Source organism: Hypanus sabinus, chromosome X1 (assembly GCF_030144855.1).
Source record: "Hypanus sabinus isolate sHypSab1 chromosome X1, sHypSab1.hap1, whole genome shotgun sequence".
Lineage (NCBI taxonomy): Eukaryota > Metazoa > Chordata > Chondrichthyes > Myliobatiformes > Dasyatidae > Hypanus > Hypanus sabinus.
This window is the reverse complement of record NC_082738.1, coordinates 23,315,706-23,337,763: the sequence shown is the minus strand read 5'-3', so window position 1 is coordinate 23,337,763 and position 22,058 is coordinate 23,315,706. Positions and strand designations below refer to the sequence as shown.

The 22,058-nt window shown below is 40.3% G+C and overlaps 1 protein-coding gene across 4 annotated transcripts in view; it reads right to left on the bottom strand.

Moving 5' to 3' along the window:
• spryd3 (SPRY domain containing 3) overlaps window positions 1-22,058 on the bottom strand; it is a 216,994-nt gene that overhangs the window by 82,494 nt on the left and 112,442 nt on the right. For all 4 annotated transcript variants that reach the window (XM_059956066.1, XM_059956068.1, XM_059956065.1 and 1 more), the window contains one exon: window positions 14,766-14,915. In XM_059956066.1, the coding sequence (XP_059812049.1) occupies window positions 14,766-14,915 (150 nt within the window). The remainder of the gene's footprint in view (window positions 1-14,765; window positions 14,916-22,058) is intronic.

Genomic DNA, 22,058 nt, shown 5'->3' with positions numbered 1-22,058 from the left:
TTGAAACAGAATATCAAATTAGTTTTTACTGCAGGTTTAGAATGAAATTTCAATGAATTAAGTTTAAAAACATAAAAATGCAGTTATTTTTAAAAATAGTATTTGAATCAACTGGGTTTTAGTCACTGAAAGAGAAAAGGCTAAAAAGAAAAAGTCCTGTACAATTTAGCCAACATACTGATTCACATTTTTAACCGATATTTAAAAATGATACAAAACACGATTTTACTATTGTCTATGTTCTACTGGTTCATTATTGCTAGCATCACAGTGAATTCTCAACTTTGCCCACTCATCTGACAATCTCCCTCCTCACTATACAAGCCTTTACTGCCAGCAACTTTAATTACCTGGAATATGTACATGGAAAAGAAGGATCAGATGTTAACCTCTGAGCAAATTATCGACAGCAGTGAGATCTGCATTAATTTCTGGACCATCTGGAAACATTTTTAAATGGAAAGAAAATTTCTCAGAAACCAAATTGTACCAGGCCACTAACATTTGATGAGTGAGAGGTGAAAGGCCAAGCACCCAACTACAGAACGTTGAGTGTGGCTAACAAAACAGCAATAAATGTAGAAATCAACAAGCATATATGTGCTTTGTCATTTCCCATTATCAATTAAATCCCATGCTCTGCTAATGGTACTTGTACTTTTAGGTTTGGCACCAGTCCATAGCACGAAAACCACGAGTGTCACACACTGTTCTTCTTGAACAGTTCATGATAGTGAGTATTCTGCAAGAGTTTTAAAGACACAAGACTGCTTCTAAAATGCAGTTCTATTAAAACCAAATACAGTACTGCAAATGCAGGAAAATGAAAATTTAAAAAAAAACAGAAAATGCTGAAAATACTCAGGTCAGGCCTCACCTGTGGAAAAGGAAACAATGTCCACAGACAGTTGTTCTTTGACCTGAAAAGCTGACTTGGTTTCTCTTCCCAAAGAAACCCCCAAGGCTCGACATGATGTTCCCTTGGACCCTGTGGGAGGCTAGTACAGAAATTGTAGGGGCCCTAGCAGAGATATTTAAAACATTATTAGCCATGAATAAGCTGCTAGAAGATTGGAGGATAGCTAATGTTGTTTCATTGTTCGAGAAAGGCTCTAAGAATAAGCCAGGAAATTATAGGCCAGTGAGCCTGACATCACTAGTGGGAAAGTTATTGGAAGGTATTCTAAGGAACTGTGTATGTATATATGTATTTGGATAGACATGGACTGATTAGGGATAGTCAACAAGGCTTTGTGCATGGTAGATCATGTCTAACCAACCTTGCAGAGTTGCTCGAGGAAGTTACCAGGAAAGTGGATGAAGGCCAGGCAGTGGTTGTTGTCTGCATGTACTCTAGCAAGATAGGTAGTAAATTGTATTAGACATCGGTTTTTATGGTAGTAGATGGTTGCCTTTCTGACTAGAGGCCTGTGATTAGTTGTGTGCCACAGGGATCAGTGCTGGGTCTGTTGTCTGTCATCTATATCAACGATCTGGATGATCTGTGTCACCACCCACAGCTTCAATCTGCTAATCAAATTTGCTGATGATATTACATTGATTGGCCTTATCTCAAATAATAACGAGGCAACCAACAGAGAAGTAGTCATCACCTTGACACAGTGGTGTCAAGAAAACAACCTCTCCCTCAACGTCGCAAAAACAAAGAAGCTGGTTGTGGACTACAGGAGGAATGGAGACAGACTAACCCCTACTGACATCAATGGATCTGGGGTTGAGAGGGTGAACAGCCTTAAAATCCTCGGCATACACATCACCGAGGATATCTCGTGGTCTGCACATACTGATAGTGTGGTAAAAAAAGTCACAACGGTGCCTCTTTCACCTCAGATGGTTGAAGAAGTTTGGTATGGGCCCCCAAACCCCCAATAACTTTCTGCAGGGGCACAATTGAGGGCATCCTGACTGGCTGCATTACTGCCTGGTATGGGAACTCTACCTCCCTTAATCACAGGACTCTTCAGAGAGTGGTGTGGACAGCCCACCACATCTGAAGATGTGAACTTCCCACTATTCAGGACATTTACAAAGACAGGTGGGTAAAAAGGACCCAAAGGATCATTGGGGACCCGAGTCACCCCAACCACAAACTGTTCTAGCTGCTACCATCCGGGAAACAGTACCACAGTATAAAAGCCAGAACCAATAAGCTTCGGGACAGCTTCTTCCACCAGGCCATCAGACTGATTAACTCATGCTGATATAATTGTATTTCTATGTTATATTGAGTGTCCTGTTGCACATACTAATCATTACAAATGATTATAAATTTCACATTTCGATGGAGATGTATCGTAAAGATTTTTACTCCTCATGTATATGACGAATGTAAGTAATAAAGTCAATTCAATATAATAAACTGGATCATCAAATTTGTGGATGACACCAAGATTAGGGTGTAGTGCATAGAGAGGAAGGCCAAAGCTTGCAGTGGGATCTGGACCAGCTGGAAAAATGGGCTGAAAAATGGTAGATGGAATTTAATAGAGACAAGAGTGAGGTCTTGCACTTTGGGAGGACCAACCAGCATAGATCTTACATGGTGAATGATTAAGGCACTGAGGAGTGTGGTAGAACAAAGGGATCCGGGAATACAGATCTATAATTCCTTGAAAGTAGCATCACAGGTAGATAGGGTTATAAAGAAAGCTTTCCTAATATTGGGTTTCATAAATGTATTGAGTACAGGAGTTAGGGTGTTGGTGAGGCCTAATCTGGAGTATTGTGTGCAGTTTTGGTCCTCTGCATACAGGAAAGATAAAAAGAAGATTGAAAGAGTACAGAGAAATTTTTGCAAGGATGTCGCTGGGACTTGAGGACCTGAGTTTGAGGGAAAGGTTGAAAAGGTTAGGACATTATTCCCTGGAATGTGGAAGATTGAGGGGAGATTTTATAGTGGTACACAAAATTATGAGGGGTATATAGGGTAAATACAAGTTAGCTTTTTCCAGTGATTGGGTGAGACTACTAGAGGCCATGGGTTAAGGGTGTAAGGTGGAATATTTGAAGGGGAACATGAGAAGAAACTTCTTCACTCAGAGGATGGTGAGAGTGTGGAACAAGCTTGCAGCACAAGTGCTAGATGCAGGTTCAATTTCTAAATCTCAACCCTGGCATCATTCAAAATTTGTTTTTTTTTTTCACACGATGTTCCTAATAGAGATGAGCTTCACTATGCATATTACCAACTCATTTAAAAGCAGCCTGCTTCAGTAGCACCACCTTACATCCACTGCCCTCCAGCAGCAGAGCACAGTGGCTGCAGTATATACCACATACAAAATCCACTGCAGTAACTCACCCAGGCTACTTCAAAAGGACCTCCCAAATCCCCAATCTCTACTATCAAAGTGGACATGGGAGCACCAGCACCTACAGGATGCACAACATCATCACCATTCCTTCATCTCCGACAAGTCTAAATCCAGAAACTCACTTCCAGATAGCATTGCAGGGGTACCTTACCAAAAGGATTGCAGTGGTTCAAGATAATAGCTCACTATCATCTTCTCAAGGGGCATTTAAGAATGGATGGTAAACATTGCCTTGCCAGTGATTTCCATGAGTGGAAAAAAAAATGTAAGGAAGCATGCATTACCATTATTTCAAAAGAAAAGCCAAATCCATTCTACATTTAGGATTTATGGATATGATGTGATCTTGCTGGAAAATTGACAAGACTGGAGTATGATTTACACTCAAGAGATTTAAGTATGTAATCTAGATTAACATTCCCATCATTGTACTGAATGAAGAGACCCACTTTCAGAAGAGGAGTTAAATCGAGGCGCCATCTGTGTAGAAGTAAATGAACTATTTGAAGAGCAGCAAAGAAGTTGTCTTTAGTGGACTGACCAACAATTATTCTTTAATTGACATCACTGAACCCAGTTAGCAACTTAATTCCTGGCTGTTTGTGGTACCTTGCGATGTGTAATTTGGCTGTTACATTTCTTACATTACAATTCAAATCAACTTTGTCCACAAAATGCCAACAGGAAAGCAGATAACTGCCCCCAATATTGTGCAGTGACTGAAAGCATATTGCTTCCTAGATCCCTTTCAGGCCCTGGCTTCTGATTAAAGTCTGCCTCCGGCTCTACGGCATGATTGCAGGAGATCCGTGGAGTAGCAAACGCATCATATGCAAGCCAGTGAGATCAGTAAATTCAACATTTCAATTTGCGAATTTTCAGTATTTTAATTGTCTTCCTGAAATATGTTAGCATTTCTGGAGAAACATCTATCAACTGAGGCATAATTCTTATGTACTGATACCAGGGAGACAATTGCTCACTATCTCGTTTCCACAGTGAACAGCAATCAGAGTTCTTGGATGAGAGCAATTTTTTATAAGTATACAAGGTAATAAGAGGCATAGACAGAGTGGAAATGGCTTATGCCAGGAGATGTAATTTTAAGGTGTTTGGAGGAAAATATAGAGCATGTCAGAGGTAATTTTTTTTTAAAAAACAGAATGGTGGATGCATGGAATACCATGCCAAGGATGGTGGTAGAGTCAGATACATTTAAGAAACTCTTAGACACGTGGATGATAGAAAAATGGAGGTTTATGCTGGATCAAAGGGTTAGAGTGATCTTAGAGTAGGTTAAAAGGTCAGCACAACATTGTAGGTCAAAAGGGTCCGTAGTGTTCTATAATCTAGGATACTTTAAAACCATCTTATCATCCAAGGCTAAAAATATAAATTCTTCAAATATACCCCTCCCACCCACTGGTTATTCCATACAACAGCATCCCTCCAGCAGAAATCACTGGTACAGCAGTAGCTAGGCAGTGGTTGATCATAGAAAGCTGGCTCAAATGGAAAAATTTGAGCATGTGATATTCCTAACCATTGAGTATTTTGGAAATATTGTGGAAAATACGTTGACAGTATTAGGAGGCATTGATCAATGAAACAATGTTATACCACAAAAGATCAACCACACCACCAGAAGTCAATTCCTGCCTATTTCCAGCCAGACCAGTTACGGGAAGAGGAACAGAAAGAATCATTGTTCACATTGGGATTGATAACACAAGTATGAAAAGAGTTGTGATTTTAAAGATTGTATCAGTATGATCCATCCAACGATATTGACAGCATGTTATTTCTTCAAAGATTAAATATGATTTATTTCACAAAACCACGTTGACTTTGCTGGATTACTTTGAAATTTCCTAAGTGGTCTGTTATAAAATGCTTTAATAGCTTAAGTTAGTACTTCATTTTCCTGGCTTGAAAAGTTACTTACAAGATTGACAGCACTTAAAGTAGACAACTCATTTGTCAAGATAGGGAAGAAAGGATGGAAGTTATGGAGGTCTGACCACAATCTTCTGATCCATCTAGATTTGGAAGTGGTGCCACAGGACTCAAAAACTAGAGGTGGTGAAGGATAAAAGTTGATTTTATCTTTCTCCCCATTTACAACAAAGGCTGAGAAGGATAAAATCAACTTTAAATTACTGTCTAAGAAGCAGTATCAGTGGGAAAACATTACAGGCAAGAATCCATTACAAAATCAATTGGCATGTGGAAAACTACGGGTTGCTAAATGAAACCCTGCAGGGAATTGTTAATTACATTTGACTAATGATTAAATTCTTTGAAGTAACAATGGGGGCAATGCAGTAAATATGCTGCATATGAACTTCCAAAAGGTGTTTAATAAAGTATCACATAATAATACTTATTAGCAAAATTAAAGTCTGTGGGATTAAGGGATAGCTACCCCAATGATTGTAAAATTGGCTAGGGACTAGAAAGCAGAAAGGGGAAGCTGTTTTTCCAGATTGAAGAGAAGAGTAGACGTTTGAGGTATCATTTGATATATTAATGACTTGAACTGGGTTCAAAGAGCAGAATTTTAATGTTTGCAGATATCAGAAAACTCAGAAATCAGTGTATAGGGAATCATAAACACATCATAAGGATAGAAACAGACATGAATTGGGCAGAATCACATCACGTTAAAATTAAGGCAAGGGAGTGTGAAATGTTTTTTGACAAGACATGAAGTGGTAAGGTAAACTAAATAGTACAAGTATAAAGGGATAAAGGGATCTTGGGATGTACCTTGGAGATGGCAAGAAAGTTGAGAAGCCTGTTTAAAAAAAAGCTTTCAAAATCTGTTGTTTACAAATAAAGATATGATGCAAAGTACAGAAGTTCAAAAACTTTATGAGCATAGACTATGTTGCACTGAGGTATTATGGTGCATTCTTAGATACTACACTTTGAGAAGGGCGTCAAAGCCTTAATGGCACCAGTACTTGTAAAGGACAGAATGGAGTTGTTCTTAGCATATAAATTTAGATAATCGGCCAAACAATGGGGTGCTGATGACATGGTTGCCCCATGGCTCTATATAATTGTAGTAGAGTTCTTTTAATGATCTCAGATCAGAATCAGGTTTATTATCTCCGGCATGTGACGTGAAATTTGTTAACTTAGCAGTAGCAGTTCATTGCAATACATAATATAGCAGAGAGAGAAAAATAATAAATAAAATAAAAATAATTATAGTACATAAAGTTATTCCATTATGTATATTGAATAGATTAAAAATGTGCAAAAACAGAAATACTGTATTTTAAAAAAGTGAGATAGTATCCAAAGCTTCAATGTCCATTTAGGAATCAGATGGCAGAGGGGAAAAAGCTATTCCTGAATCACTGAGTGTGTGCCTTCAGGCTTCTGTATCTCCTACCTGATAAGTAACAGTGAGAAAAGGGCATGCCCTGGGTGCTAGAGGTCTTTAATAAAGGCCGCTCCCTAATGATGTCCTGGGTACTTTGTACGCTAGTACCCAAGATGGAGCTGACTAGATTTACAACCTTCTGCAGCTTCTTTCAGTCCTGTGCAGTAGTTCCTCCATACCAGATAATGATGCAGCCTGTCAGAATGCTCTCCACGGTACATCTATAGAAGTTTTTGAGTGTATTTGTTGACAGGCCAAATCTCTTCAAACTCCTAATAAAGTAAAGCCGCTGTATTTCCTTCTTTATAACAACATCGATATGTTGGGACCAGGTTAGATCATCAGAGATCTTGACGCTGCTCACTCTCTCCACTTCTGATCCCTCTATGAGGATTGGTCAGTGTTCCTCCTTCTTACTCTTCCTGAAGTCCACAATGAGCTCTTTCGTCTAAGAAAATCATTCAACAACATTTCTCTTTCCAGGAAACCTCATCAACTCTGCTTAGTCACGAGTTTTTCCAAGTATCATGCTATCATTTCTTAATAACAGATTCCTATATGACTGATAAGCTAGCTGACCTGTATTCCCCTGCTTCTCTTGTCAGTCAGAATGCTCTCCATGGTAAAACTGTAGAAATTTTTGAGTGTATTTGTTGACATGCCAAATCCCTTCAAACTCCTAATAAAGTATAGCCACTGTCTTGCCTTCTTTACGACTACAACAATATGTTAGGACCAGGTTAGATCCTCAGAGATCTTGACACCCAGGAACTTGAAGCTGCTCACTCTGTCCACTTCTGATCCCTCTATAAGGATTGGTATTTGTTCCTTCGTCTTACCCTTCCCGAAGTTCACAATCAGCTCTTTCGTCTTACTGATGTTGAGTGCCAGCATGTCGCTGTGGCACCATTCCGCTATTTGGCATATCTCACTCCTGTACGCCTTCTCATCACCACCTGAGATTCTTCCAACAATGGTTGTATCATCAGCAAATTTATAGATGGTATTTGAGCTATGCCTAACCACACACTCATGTGTATATAGAGAGTAGAGCAGTGGGCTAAGCACACACCCGAGGTGCACCAGTGTTCATCGTCAGCGAGGAGGATATGCTATCACCCTGATAAAAGTTATCACAGCTCTTGCTTTCTCATTGTACACTATACTTTAACTGGGGCATGTGACAATGTTCAAGAAAACATGGCTTCCTCTAAATAGAATTCCTGTCTCATCTCTTTTTATATATTCTGCTTTTCAGTTTTGCCAACCAACCTGGATAACTTGTCATTTCACTATTCCACATTCCATTTGGCAACTCTTGTACCCTGCTACATCTCATTTCCCTTACAACTTGCTTTCCCATTGACTTCTGTCTTATCTGTAAACCTTGGCACTGCATGACAGCAGGAGTTTGTCACCCATCAAACTTTATTGCCGCAGGAGATGGTTACCCGCAGGATGATACTGCAGAGATTTGTCACCTGTGTCACTGTCTGGCTACAGGAGCTTGTCAGCTGTAGGACTGCACCACAGCAGGAGACAATGTATTTGTTAAAGGAGACTGGAGAGGAGAAAAGCCAGAAAAGAAACTGTCAAAATTAAAAGTACTGCAATATTTTCCACTGTTTAAAATATGATACTGCAAAAATAAATAGGATGACATTTTAGCAGAAAATGGTAAGAAAATCTGAAAGCATGATGAGTTTATTTTTCCAAAAGGCATCTTTTTGCTATGCCTCGAAACAATCTGTAGCTAATTTTCTTTTCCATTTACAACATCAGATGAACAAGAGGAGACCATTCAACTCTTCAATCATGTTCCATTAATTAATCAGATCAAGACTGATCTATACCTCAACTTCTACATGTTTACTCAATGATGAAACAGTGGAATTCGACTTGGCAAAGTTAAAGTTACCAACTGGAAACCCAGTGATCAATTTGCCTAATTCCTCTTGGCTATTACACATCACATCTTCCCTTGAAAGACTTCAGATTATCTACAGCATTGGCAATGAAGTGGATAGGTTGGAGTCTGGCTCTCATTTTGTATACTGAAAGAGAGGTGATAACAACAGTGAATAGTTAATGTAATTGGTTATGGGAAAATATAGTTATTGAAGGGCTTACTGATTGTAATTAACAGGGGTATCAATATTGATGGTGGAAATTGGGGGACAGGGGAGAAAGTGTTTTTTTAACATTGTTCATGACAGGGACAGAACTCTATTTCTCGTGAAGTACTACTGTGGATACATTTTCAGAACGTTTAGGTTACGTTGCTCTGGTGTCAGAACAATATAGCATGGTTACAGGCTCTTTGGCCCAACAAGTCCATGCCAACCACAGTGCCCACTGAGCTAGTCCCAATTTCTTGCATACGACATATCCCTGCATGCCCCACCCCTCCGTGTACCTATCCAAGCGCTTCTTAGAGAAACTACTGTACCTGCCTCATTCCATGTACTCATCACCCTCCACATGAAGAAGCTGTCCCTCGGGTCCCTTTTAAATCTTTCCCCGTTTAACCCAAATCTATGCCCCTGATTTTAGCTTACCCTACCCTGGGGAGAAGACTTACCATCCACATTATCGATGCTGCTCATAATTTTAAACATTTCTATAATGCAACCCTCATTCTCCTATGCTCCAAGGAATAAAGACTTAGTCCGGCCAACCTGTCCCTGTAACTCTTCGTTTTAGTCTAGGCACATCTGGTAAATCTTTTCTAAACCATATTTTGTATTAGAACCATGGCTCCAGTCAGTCCATTTAAACAAACATTGAGTTCATGTTACAATCCTGCTGCTTCAAAAAAAACACAGAAGGATAAACCAAGTAACTAGGGGGGCCTATCTAAAATTGGTTATGAGGATTTACTGGGAGGAGAGGGACTGGTGAAAAGTGACGCTACATTACACTTGAAATATAATTATTTGTATTTTTAGTTGCTTTGCTCACTGGATGTGGACATCCCTGCAATGCCAGCATTTATTTTCCATCCTAATCATCTCTGTACTAAATTACGCATCAACCAGATTGGAGAGCTTGGAGTTACATATAGAGCAGAACAGATTAGGGTAGCTATCCTTCCCCGAAAGGGATTTCTTACTACAATCTGCTGTGTCTCTCAGTCATCATCACTGAGACTTGATGAATATTTTTTCAATTCTAAATTAATTACTTGAATTTAAGTTCCCCAATTTGTATGCTGTGATTTGAACTTATGGTTGAGGGTCAATGGTCCATACAACTCTGGTAAGTTAACTCCAATAAGTTAACCATTACACAAAATGCGGGACACAAAAATGTGAAAATGAGGAGAAGCAATGCTAACAGTTTAAAAGGAACACAGGAATGGAAAGATCTATAGGTCATCTACTTAAATCTCTGAAGGTGGTAGACTAATATTTAGAAAAAAAAATTCTGAGCTGCGGTAATATAGGCACATACTATATAGCAAGATTGCTATGCTAAATCTTTATAACAATCATACTCCCCAACCAATAACCTAAAACATATTGACTAACTGGCAATTAAACTATTATTGTCATATGTACTGAAATATAGTGGAAAAATGTTTTGTGTGCCATCCATACAGATCATCTCAAAATGCAACCAAATTGAAGGAGAACAATGGGAAGGCAGCAACTGAATGCAGAATAGTGTTACAGATACAGTTGAAGACGTGCAGTGCTGGTAGTACGCTTTTCGAATGGTATATATTTTGCAGTTCTGTAATCTAATGTATAGCAATTTTCATTTCACTTTAGCTAACTCACTTGTCTTACTAAAATCTGTTCTTTTAGTGCTAACTTTTCCCTTTCAATTTGGACCTTTGACATTCTCGCATGTTTCCTTTTCTAATGTTCACCACATTTAAGTAATTTATCCGATCAGCAGCATCTGTTGTCACTAGAGGTAGTCAAGACTCTTTGTCACATCATGGACACACTGTTCTAGGAAGGAGACCAACACAAGTAGCAGGAGTTCCATTTTTTTTCCTAGCTTATTCCTTCCCTGTGCCAGTCAACAAGTAGGTCATTAAGATCTCCTGGAACGGTAATTTTGTCATTTCCTTGCTCTGTTTACTGATTTCCTCTGCCATTTCCCTTCCACAATTAGTTTCCTAGTGCAATCCCACAAACGTAAAGGTTACAATTTATCCATAATCTCACGCCCATACTGACTCTATTTGTACCTCCTTTGTGTATGGCAATCCTGTCCATAGTGGCTTTCCATCCTCCATCAATGTTGCTAACACCCCTCCTCCTTCATTACCTATTCTATCCTTCCCAAAACTTATTGTTTATTTTCCAGTCCTGCTGACGTTGCTGTCAAGTTTCTGTTTGTGATTTTAAATCTACATCTTCCTGTGACATCATTGTTTCTAACACCCCCACTGAACTTCCCACACTCTTAGACTTACAAAACAAGCTCTGACTTTTCCCAAGTTTGTATTTAAAGCTACTTCTTTTCCCTTGGGTATTTTGTCCACATTGTGTTATCTTACTCTCATTCCTGCGTATAACAGTTCATCTTGATCTTTCACCTCAACTTTTTTTTCATCCAATCACTTATGATATTTTTAGTCCTATGTTTAACTTAACAATTTCTACACATCTGTTTATCTTTAACATAGAACAGCACAGTATAGACCCTTTGACACACGATGTTGGGCTGACCTAAATAAACCTACTCCCATTAGATCTAACCCTTCTTTCTTACACAACCCATAACCTTTTATTTGTGCCTATCTAAGAATCTCTTAAATGTCCCTATTGTATTATTCTCTGATATCACTCTTGACAGTATGTTTCAGGCATCTACAACTCTGTGTAAAAAGAAAACTTACCTCTGACATTTCCCTTAAACTTCTCTCCACTCACAATAAACGGATGTCCTCTGGTATTAGCCATTGCCACCCTGGGAAAAAGGTGTTGACTATTCACTCTGTCTATACCTGTCATGATCTTATACATCTCCAACAAGTCACTTCTCATCTTTCTCACCCAAAGAGAAAAGCCCTAGATCACTCAACCTTTCTTCATAAGATATGCTCTCTAATCCAGGCAACGTCCTGGTAAATCTCCTCTGCACCTTCTCCAAAGCTTCCACATCCTTTCTAGAATGAGCTCAGAACTGAACACAGTATTACAAGTGTGGTCTAACCAGAGATTTATAATACGGCAACATTACTTCGTAGTTCTTAAACTCAGTACCCTGACTAATAATGGCCAGTACACCATATTTAACCACCCTATCAACTTTAAGGATCTATGGACTTGGACCTTAAGAACCGTCTGTCTCTTAACACCACTAAGAATCTTGCCAATAACTTCATACTTCGCATTCAAGTTCGACCTTCCAAAACGTATCACTGCACTTTTTTTCTGGATTGAACTCCATCTGCCACTTCTCCACCCAGCTCTGCACACTGTCTATATCCCATTGTAAACTATGACAACCTTCTACACTGTCCACAACTCCACCAACCTTTGTGTTATCTGCAGACTACTCACGCACCCTTCCACTTCCTCATTCAAGTGATTGCCTTTATTTTTCCTCTGTTCACCCATCATAGTTAAATAATTTGTTACTTCACAATTTAATCTCTTCCTAACTTATTAACCCTTCCTTGTGGAAAAATATTTTATCCAAAACTCCAACAAGTGGCTCAAATCAGAGTACTGCCTCATCCCTAATATTACTTCTTCAGCTGCAGATTACTATTTTTTTAAGTGTTGATTCCTAATATTCAAATTATTACAAGAAACATTTTCCCCTACACTTGGCTCCCACACTCCTTCCCCAGTATTTCCCAGCCTTTTCAAAATATCCTTAACCTTAACATCTGGAAGGTGACAAAATAAGTGGGAATCTATCTGGATTGCATTCAATGTGGTACAAGTCCTGATGAAGGGTCTCAGCCTGAAACATTGACTGTTTATTCCTCTCCATTGATGCTGAAAGTCTTGCTGAATTCCTCCAGCATTTGGTGCATTAGATGGTACCAGAGACACTTGCCATTATTGATTAAGGAATCGAATTAAAGAGCAGGAAGGTCATGCTAGAACTGGACAAATACTGCAATATACCTCTATGATCATCATTCAATAGGAAGGACACAATAGCACAAGAGAGGATGTAGAAGAGATTCACAAGAATGCAGCCAGGGCAGGCAAATTTAGTTACAAGCAGAATTTGATTCATGTGAGGTTTTCTGTGAAACAAAGGCAGCAATGTTTAAGCCCCAGATAGGTTAAAGTGGACTCATGCCTTTTGAGCGGATAGTCAATAGCCAGAGGGCATAGGATTAAGATGGACTTAATGCTTGAAGCAGAAGACTGTACTAGAATTGACCTTGGCACATCTGTGTGCATCACTTCATGCTCAATGGTTGCTAAGCATGTGAAGACATGCCAGTTGACACGTATGCAAGTTAAACATTGCCTACACAAAATTTTGTTGTGTGCACAAACTCCCAGGAACGCTGAAGCAGGTGTTAACTTGAGCTAGCTGGTTAAAGGTTTCCACCCTGCCTGGGCTAGTGCTGTCAGAGGCAACGGCCTTCTAGGCAAGTCTTTCAACTTTTATCGCTACTCATTACACCTCTATCCCTCCACTCGCTACTAGTGACCTCTGCTTCTACCATCAGCTCATCACCACCCCACTCACAACCATCGATTCTGCCAACAATCAAGCCACCTCAAATCAGGCAGTATCTACGGAGAGAGAAATAGTTAATGTTTCAGCTCAAGGACTGTTTACCAGAACTGGAAAAAGATGTAAAACTGCGGGCTTTAAATTACAGAGTGGTGAGGGTAGAAGCAACAAAGGAAGTACCTGGGACAATTCAAGGTTGTCCATGCAACACAATTACTTTTAGTGCTAAGAGACGGAATCAAATGCAAGGCAATCATAATGGGTCTATCTGGTGAAGCGTAAATGCAGACCGTTGAATGAAGGCAGTTACAGAGTTAGAACAAAAGAAGGTTGTTGAGGATGCTTGCTTCTGAGATGGAGGAAGCAAACAGTGAAATGTATGTCATAATTTCTAAAATTGTGGATGATACAAACCTGGCAGTATTGTGAATGGCAAGGAGGATAATGATAAACTGTTTCAGGTCGACACTCTTCACCTGAAGTAGATGTCAGTTAATAGTCTGTCTTCCAAGCTGCAGACTGATCAAGAAAGGGGAGAAAGGTTTCAGAGATGGACCTTGAATGAGGGCAAGTTGGAAGTTAGTAGCAAAGTTGATAAAACTGACAAACTCAGCATGGTGCAGGATGCAGTCATCAGTGTGGTGGAAAAAGAGTTGGGAAGTGATACCAGGTAGATGAAGGGCCTCCATCTGAAATGTCGACTGTTCATTTTCTTCTGTAGTTACGGCCTGACCTGCTGAGTCCCTCCAGCGTTTTGTGTGTTACTACAGGTTGGTATGTTAATTGGCCACTGTAAATTGCCCCCAGTACGCGTGAGGGGAGGAATCTTGCATTGGTGGGTATTGTGAGGAGAATAAAATGTGTTTAACAAAAAGATTAGTGTAAATGTGTGGTTGATGGTCAGTGAGGATGTGATGGGCTGAAATTGTAACTTCAGAAGAGATTGAGCTAAGAACATTAAAATAAATGCTAGGATTTCAATACAGCAGAACTGCGGGTGTTCAATATTAAATTGTAGGATTCCTACTCACACCGTTGGGCTTCCTTTGGTAAAAGTGTCCAGCTACATGAAGCACCAAGATTACCCACCTTTCAACTGCATTTCATTGCTGCTCAGCACAATTTCGATCTGGAATTTAGTTGGATATCCAGAAACTGGTGAAAATATGCTTTCATGCTAAACTGGCAACATTACTCAGAAACTCAATGATTTCAGCTCTGGTTTTCTGGGACTGTGGGAACAGGACATGGCTTGGCTAGTCTTAGTGCTAATACTGACTGTTGCAATTCCCAATGTGAACTCCCTTCAACCTTGATTAGCATAAACGTTAATAACAGTACAAAAAGAAGTGTGTTTTTGTGCCACTTACCTTTCGTGCCAATCCTAAGGCAATGTAGCACTTTTCACCTGGGTCAACTATTTCTACTTCGAAGTAATGACTTCTGGTGCTGAGGGGATGTCTTGCTTGCGCCAGTCCTACATCCATTATGCTTTTCCCTTTGCCGACATATTCTAAGAGCTAGAAACAAGCCAGGGAAGGGACGAAAAAGAAAGTAAAGAGATATTAGTCTCGGGTAGATATTCAGTAATCAAAAAAAAATCATGTTCCATTTATTCTTATTTGTACAGAATGTGAACTCAAATGTGAAGTTTAAAAATACCCATTTCAGCATGATAGGGTGCACATCTCCAATTTCTGATAATTACTCCCTCCTCCTCTCTTTTTCCATTCCCCATTCTGGTTATAGTCTCACCCCCTTCTCTTCTCCTTCCCTGCTGGACATCTCCCTCTGATGGCTCTCCTCTTTTCCTTTCTTCCATGGCCCATTGTACTCTTCTATCAGATTCCTTTTTCTTCAGCCCTTTACCTCCTCCCCCTATCAGCTCCCAGCTTCTTACTTCATCATCCTTCTCCACTCATCCACCTTTCCCCTCACCTAGTTTCATCTTGGCCCAAAATATTGACTGTTTATTCATTTTCATAGATGTGGGCTGACTTGCTGAGTTAGACCATAAAACATTGGAGCAGAATTAGGCCATTCAGCCCATTGAATTTACTCCACCATTCCGTCATGGCTGATCCTGGATCCCACTCAACCCTGTACACCTGCCTTCTTGCCATAGTCTTTGATGCCCTGACCGATCAGGAAGTGATCAACTTCTGCCTTAAATATACCCACAGACTTGGCCTCCACTGCAGTCTGTAGCAAAGTATCCCACAGATTAACTACTCTCTGGCTAAAAAAAAAATTCCTCCTTACCTCTGTTCTAAAATCTAAAAGGTCACCCATCAATCTTGAGTCTGTGCCCTCTAGTTCTGGATACCTCCACCATAGGAAACATCCTCTCCACACACACCTTTATCCAGTCCTTTCAATATTCGGCAGGTTGAGTTCTCCAGCATTTTATGCGTGATTCTCTGTAATGCTCCTGATAGCATGGATTTATCAACCAATTAAAAATAAATTTGACCCAGCTTTCAACCAACATCTACAGGTTTTTACTCTGCACTAGTTGGGGGTTGGGAGATTGTTCACTGGATGAACACATGGAACAGGACCCAAAGCTAAGGTTTCTTCTTCCCAGTTTAAAGGTCATTGAGGCCTATCTGTCTTACTTGAGATCAACTAAACAGTAGAGATTGGGAATGTTATCCAGTCCCTTTCTGCTCCGTAGCTCAGTATCACTCTAACAGCTATTTTTTTAAACTAACATAACTGCCTTGGAGAGCTTAGTAAGAGATTTCCTGAGTTTAACAGTTTAATTTGCACGATAAGTAAGCAGGTCTGAGATTATGGCACCTCCTCACCTTTTAGTAACTTTCTTGCAGAGGCTGAAAATAGTCGTAAAGTTACTATGCTATCTTGGCCCCATGACTGCAGTTGTACAGCTGTTGTGAATACTGAGCTCCATAAATCCAAAGGGATATTTAAAAAAAACATTTGGATTGACACCCAATTTAGCACTTACACGAACAATTGCCTCTCACACTTTAGTCTGCTACTACAAGCCGTAACTGAGACATTGCCACCACAAAGCACCAAAATACAGCAGATTTCCAACAGTATCACAAACAGCTACAGTCACAAGGTGACCACATCAAGGACATTTTTTTTCCAAATCACACGGCAGTTCGGTAACATCTCAAAATTCTCAAGAAAAATTCACAGTCAGGTTATACATAATGGAATAAAAAAGACATTACACTTCAAAAGAATGTCAAACCTGACAACTTATATGCTACATACGTTAATAGCACCAAACTGGGTAACATTTACCGAACTGAAACCAACAGTTCTTCCACTTGAAAATGTGCCCATTTTGGAATCAAACAGTTCAAGAACAACATGGCACACTAATATTCTGCCTTTCACCAAGCTTACACATTTTGGAAGTGACCCTTGTCATCCACCTATATGGGAAGTGGATTTTGAAATAGCAGTTACCTATTCAAGGGACTTTTTGAAGGCAGTGCTGTCTTTCTGAAGGAATCAGTCAGCTCTTCTGAGTCTCCTATGTTGCCCTATAAAAGCATTTACAGCTGGGATTCTTTCTGAAATGAGGCTAAAGTGTCTAAGACCAGAGGGCATAGGATTAGTGAGAGATACGAGATTTAGAGAGGACCTGAAGAACTTTTTTCCCCTAGGTGTTCATGCTTTTATGCAATGAGTTGTTGCCACATGATTGGCTGATTAGTGATTTGCATTAATGTACATATAAAGTAGCCACTGAATGTATTTATATAGCACCTTTACTATAGTACTATCACAGCAGCATAGTGGAGCGCGCAACGCTATTACAGCTCGGAGCGTTCCAGAGTTCGGAGTTCAATTCCATAAAACCATAAGATATAGGAGCAGAATTAGGCCATTCAGACCGTCGTGTCCACTTCACCATTTCATAATGACAGATCCATTCTTCCTCTCAGCCCCAACCTCCTACCTTTGCCCCATATCCCTGACCAATCAAGAATCTGTCAACCTCTGCCTTAAATATACATAAAGACCTGGCCTCCACAATTGCCTGTGGCAACGAATTCCACAGATTCACCGCTCTTTGCCTAAAGAAATTCCTCATCTCCATTCTAAATGGATGCCTCTCTATTCTGAGGCTGTATCCTCTGGTCTTAGGCACTCCCACTATAGGAAGGCATGCTCTCCATATCCACTCCAACACTTTTTACCATTCAATAGGTTTCAATGAAGTTATTCCTCATTCTTCGGAATTCTAGTGAGTACAGGCTCAGAGCCATCAAAAGCTCTTCATATGACATTCCAGTGCCATTCTGTAAGGAATCTCCGTATGTTCTCCCCGTGGATTGTGAGAGTTTTCCCCGGATACTCCAATTTCCTCTCACAGTCCAAAGATGTACTGGGTAGGTGGTATGATAGAAAATAACTGGTTCTTTGAGTCTCAACAGTAGAGGCCTGGACACATACAGTTTTAATAATAAGGAATTTATTTCCAAGGGGAAGTCGGGTCAACACAAGCAACTACAATATTCTAACAAAAAAATGTTTAGGGTTAACACGTGTGGGGAAGGTCGGGTCGGCTGTACAATACACAGAAAGCAGTGTGGGGACAGGGCACGGTTACACAAACAAAGAACAAGGGAAAAACACTACGACAGCTATCCCCCTTGACCTTGGATAGCTGCAGCTCCCTTACCAGGACCAACGATAAACCTTCCCAAACATAAATCAATGCACTTACCTTCCTGAGGTGGTCTGTAAGAGAGCCCGAGCCAGGTACATGTCTCACCTTTTATAGCATGGGGCTGGGTGAGATAATCCAATTAAGGTGACCAATAATTTAGGTGTGCATTGATTAGTTGGGAGGGACCAAATGTTGATCGGCGTGTGGTGTGTCCTCCGACCAGCCAGGTGGCAGTGCGTCTGTCACGTGGCCGGTATCTCTGGATACAGTAGGTTAATTGGTCATTGTAAATTATCCTGTGAATAGGTTAATTGGATTTCTAAAGGATCGCAGGAACAGTGTGCCTCGAAGAACCAGAAGGACTTACTCCTATCGCTAAAAGCTTTTTAGAAATCAAGGCACTGCAGAGGAGTGGACAAAACTTGCATAGTAGAAAAACCAGAAAATGTTGCAAATATATTCAATCATCTGACCCGCCATTCGCCTTTGTGCAAACATACATTCAGTGACCACTATATTAAGTACACCTACAGAATGTATAAAAGCATGCCAACATGGTCAGGAGGTTCAGTTGTTGTTCAGACCAAGGAAGAAATGAGATCTAAGTTCTGTGGGTAAAAATACCTTGTTAATGAGAGGTCAAAGGAGAATGGCCAGACTGGTTCAAGTGACAGGAAGGCAACACTAACTTAAAATATCTGGCATTACAACAGTGGTTTGCAGAGGAGCATTTCTCAATGCACAACACGTCGAACCTTCAAGTGGATGGGCTACAGCAACAGAAGCCCACACTGGGGTCTTACTTTGGCCTCAGTCACCTCAGAGCCTACAAATCCAGAGTGGATGCAAGTCATCCTCAGTTCTGAGGAGATGCCTAAAATGATGGTGGGACTGAGCAACAGAGTGGAGTTAACTAGAAAGCTCTTGTGGGGAAAAAAGAATGGCAGTCATGACGTGTTAAACGATCTTTTATGACACATTCTGATTAAATGAATAGAGGATAATTACTTCTGTTTAGGAACAGCCTGCAAAGAACCACTTACATCATCTTATTTCCTTCCTTAACAGAAGCTTTTTGAGCACAATCAGAATAGATATTTTTGGTGAGGGCAATGGGTTAACACATGGATACTGTGCTGTGGTAATGCATGCTCTCTCAAATTATTAACTTCATTATTTAAAAAAACAATCCATTACACAGCAGCCAAATGGAGTTACTCAACACATCAAAAGAAAGCCTTGCACCTTGTCTGACATAGTCCCAGGCAGAATGAAAGATGTGCTGTGCAAGCAAACTACAGACCTTGGAAGTTTAATTCTTCCACTGGCCTTCCAACCTCACTTCAAATGTATAGACTGCTGGGTTAAAACATTTTTACATCCATTAAAAGACATGAATTAAAATTGACAAGTCAAGTTTATTTTCTACTTTAAAAATGACACTTAAGTAAGAAATTGTGCATTACAATAGGTCATGGTAGTGTAAGCAAAAAGGAAGCTGCCTGTGATATAGTTATTGTCCTCTGGCGTCAAGCCGTAACTCCAGAAAGACAAATCCATCATAATGGGACAAAAAGCAACTGGTCAACATAAAAATATTTAGTTTAACAACTCAAGAACTGCTTAATCTTTTTCCCACACTCTTTCTGCCACACCCTCACCTTTTAGCTTGGTAGCCTTTTGCCCAATTTGATTCCTTCTACACCCATTTCTGTTCAGTTAAGTTCATTCAACTCATCATATCATTGATCATTAGCATTCTGTTTGTTATCTTTGTTTAATCATGCACTGGTCTATATACCGACAAAGTTATCAAGTTTTTATTTGAAAAGTAATCTATTATTTAATATGTTACTTCTTTTAATGAAATACAAAAAAATTTTCTAATATTTAATTTTTTGGTAAATGAATGTTTGGAAGTCAAAAATTTGCTCTTTTCTACTGACACACTAATGCACTACACACTACAGCACAGTTCAGGCCCTTTGGCCCTTGGTGTTGTGCCGACCCATATATTCCTTTAAAAAAAGTACTAAACCCACGCTACCCTGTAACCCTCTATTTTTCTTTCATCCACGTGCCTGTCCAAGAGGCTCTTAAATACCCCTAATGTTTTAGCCTCCACCACCATCCCTGGCAAGTCATTCCAGGCACCTACAACCCTCTGTATAAAAAACTTACCCCTTATGTCTCCCCTAAACTTCCCTCCCTTGTCTTTGTACATATGCTCTCTGGTGTTGGCTATTCATGCCCTGGGAAACAGGTACTGGCTATCCATCCTATCCATGCCTTTCATAATCTTGTAGACCTCTGTCAAGTCCCCTCTCATCCTTCTATACTCCAAAGAGAAACATCCCAACTCTGTTGACTTTGCCTCGTAAGACTTGCTTTCCAATCCTGGCAACATCCTGGTAAATCCTGGTAAATCTCCTCTGCACCCTCTCCATAGCTTCCACATCCTTCCTATAATGAGCTGACCAGAACTGAACACAAAGTGTGGTCTCACCAGAGATTTGTAGAGTTACAACATGACCTCTCTACTCTTGAACTCAATCCCCCTATTAATGAAGCCTAGTATCCCATAGGCCTTCTTAACTATCCTATCAACCTGTGCAGCAACCTTGAGGGATGTATGGATTTGAACTCCAAGGTCCCTCTGTTCATCCACACTCTTAAGCAACCATTAACCTTGTACTCAGCCTTCTGGTTTGTCCTTCCAAAATGCATCACCTCACACTTATTCAGATTGAACTCCATCTGTCACTTTTCTGTCCAACTCTGCATCCTGTCTATATCCTCTTGTAACCTTCGACAACCTACAGCTCCATCCACAACTCCTCCAATTTCGTGTCATCTGCAAACTTACTTACCCACTCTTTCAACTCTTCATTCAGGTCATTTACAAAAATCACAAATAGCAGGGGTCCCAGGACAGATCCTTGCGGCACTCCACTAGTCACCGACCTCCAGGCAGAGTACTTTCCTTCCACTACCCTCTGCCTTCTTCCTGTAAGCCAATTTTTTTATCCAAACAGCCAAGGTTCCACTGATCCCATGCCTCATGACTTTCTGGATGAGTCTCTCATGGGTGACTTTGTCAAATGCCTTGTTAAAATCCATGCAGACCACATTTACTGCCCTACCCTCATCAATTTCTTTTGTTACCTCTTCAAAAAGCTCAATTAGGCTCCTGAGGCACAATCTTCCCTTCACAAAGCCATGTTGACTATCCTTGATTAGACTGTACTTCTCCAAATGCTCGTAGATCCTATTCTTAAGAATCATTTCCAATAGTTTGCAGACCACCGACGTGGGACTCACCAGTCTACAGTTCCCAGGATTCACCCTATTACCTTTTTTAAACAAGGGAACTACATTTGCCATTCTCCAGTCCTCCGGCACTTCCCCTGCAGCCAAACAGGATTCAAAGATCATAGCTAATGCTCCAGTGATCTTTTCTCTCACTTCCCACAGCAACCTGGGGACTTAACAATCTTGATGTTTTTAAGAAGATCCATCACTACTTCTTCCTTAATCTCCACATTGTCCAGCACACAGGCCTGTTCTATTTCGACCTCACTCTGATCAAGGTCCTTTTCACTTATGAATACTGAAGCAAAGTATTCATTTAGAACCTTCCCAACCTCCTCCACCTCCAAGCACATGTTGCTTTCTTTATCCTTTAGCGGCCCCACCTTCATTCTGTTAATCCTTCTGTTCTTCACAAACGCATAGAACGCCTTGGGGTTCTCCTTAATCCTACATGCCAAGGCCTTCTCATGCCCCCTTCGAGCTCTCCTAAGTCCTTTCTTAAGCTCCTTCCTGGCTACCCTATGTTTCTCATGAGCCCCTCCTGCTTCTTATATCTAACATATGCTTCCTTCTTCCTCTTGACGAGTTGCCTCACGTGTTTCGTCAACCGCAGTTCCCTTTTCCTACCATTTTTTCCTTGTCTCAGTGGGACAAACCTATCCTGAACCCAGCACAAGTGGTCCCTAAATGTCCT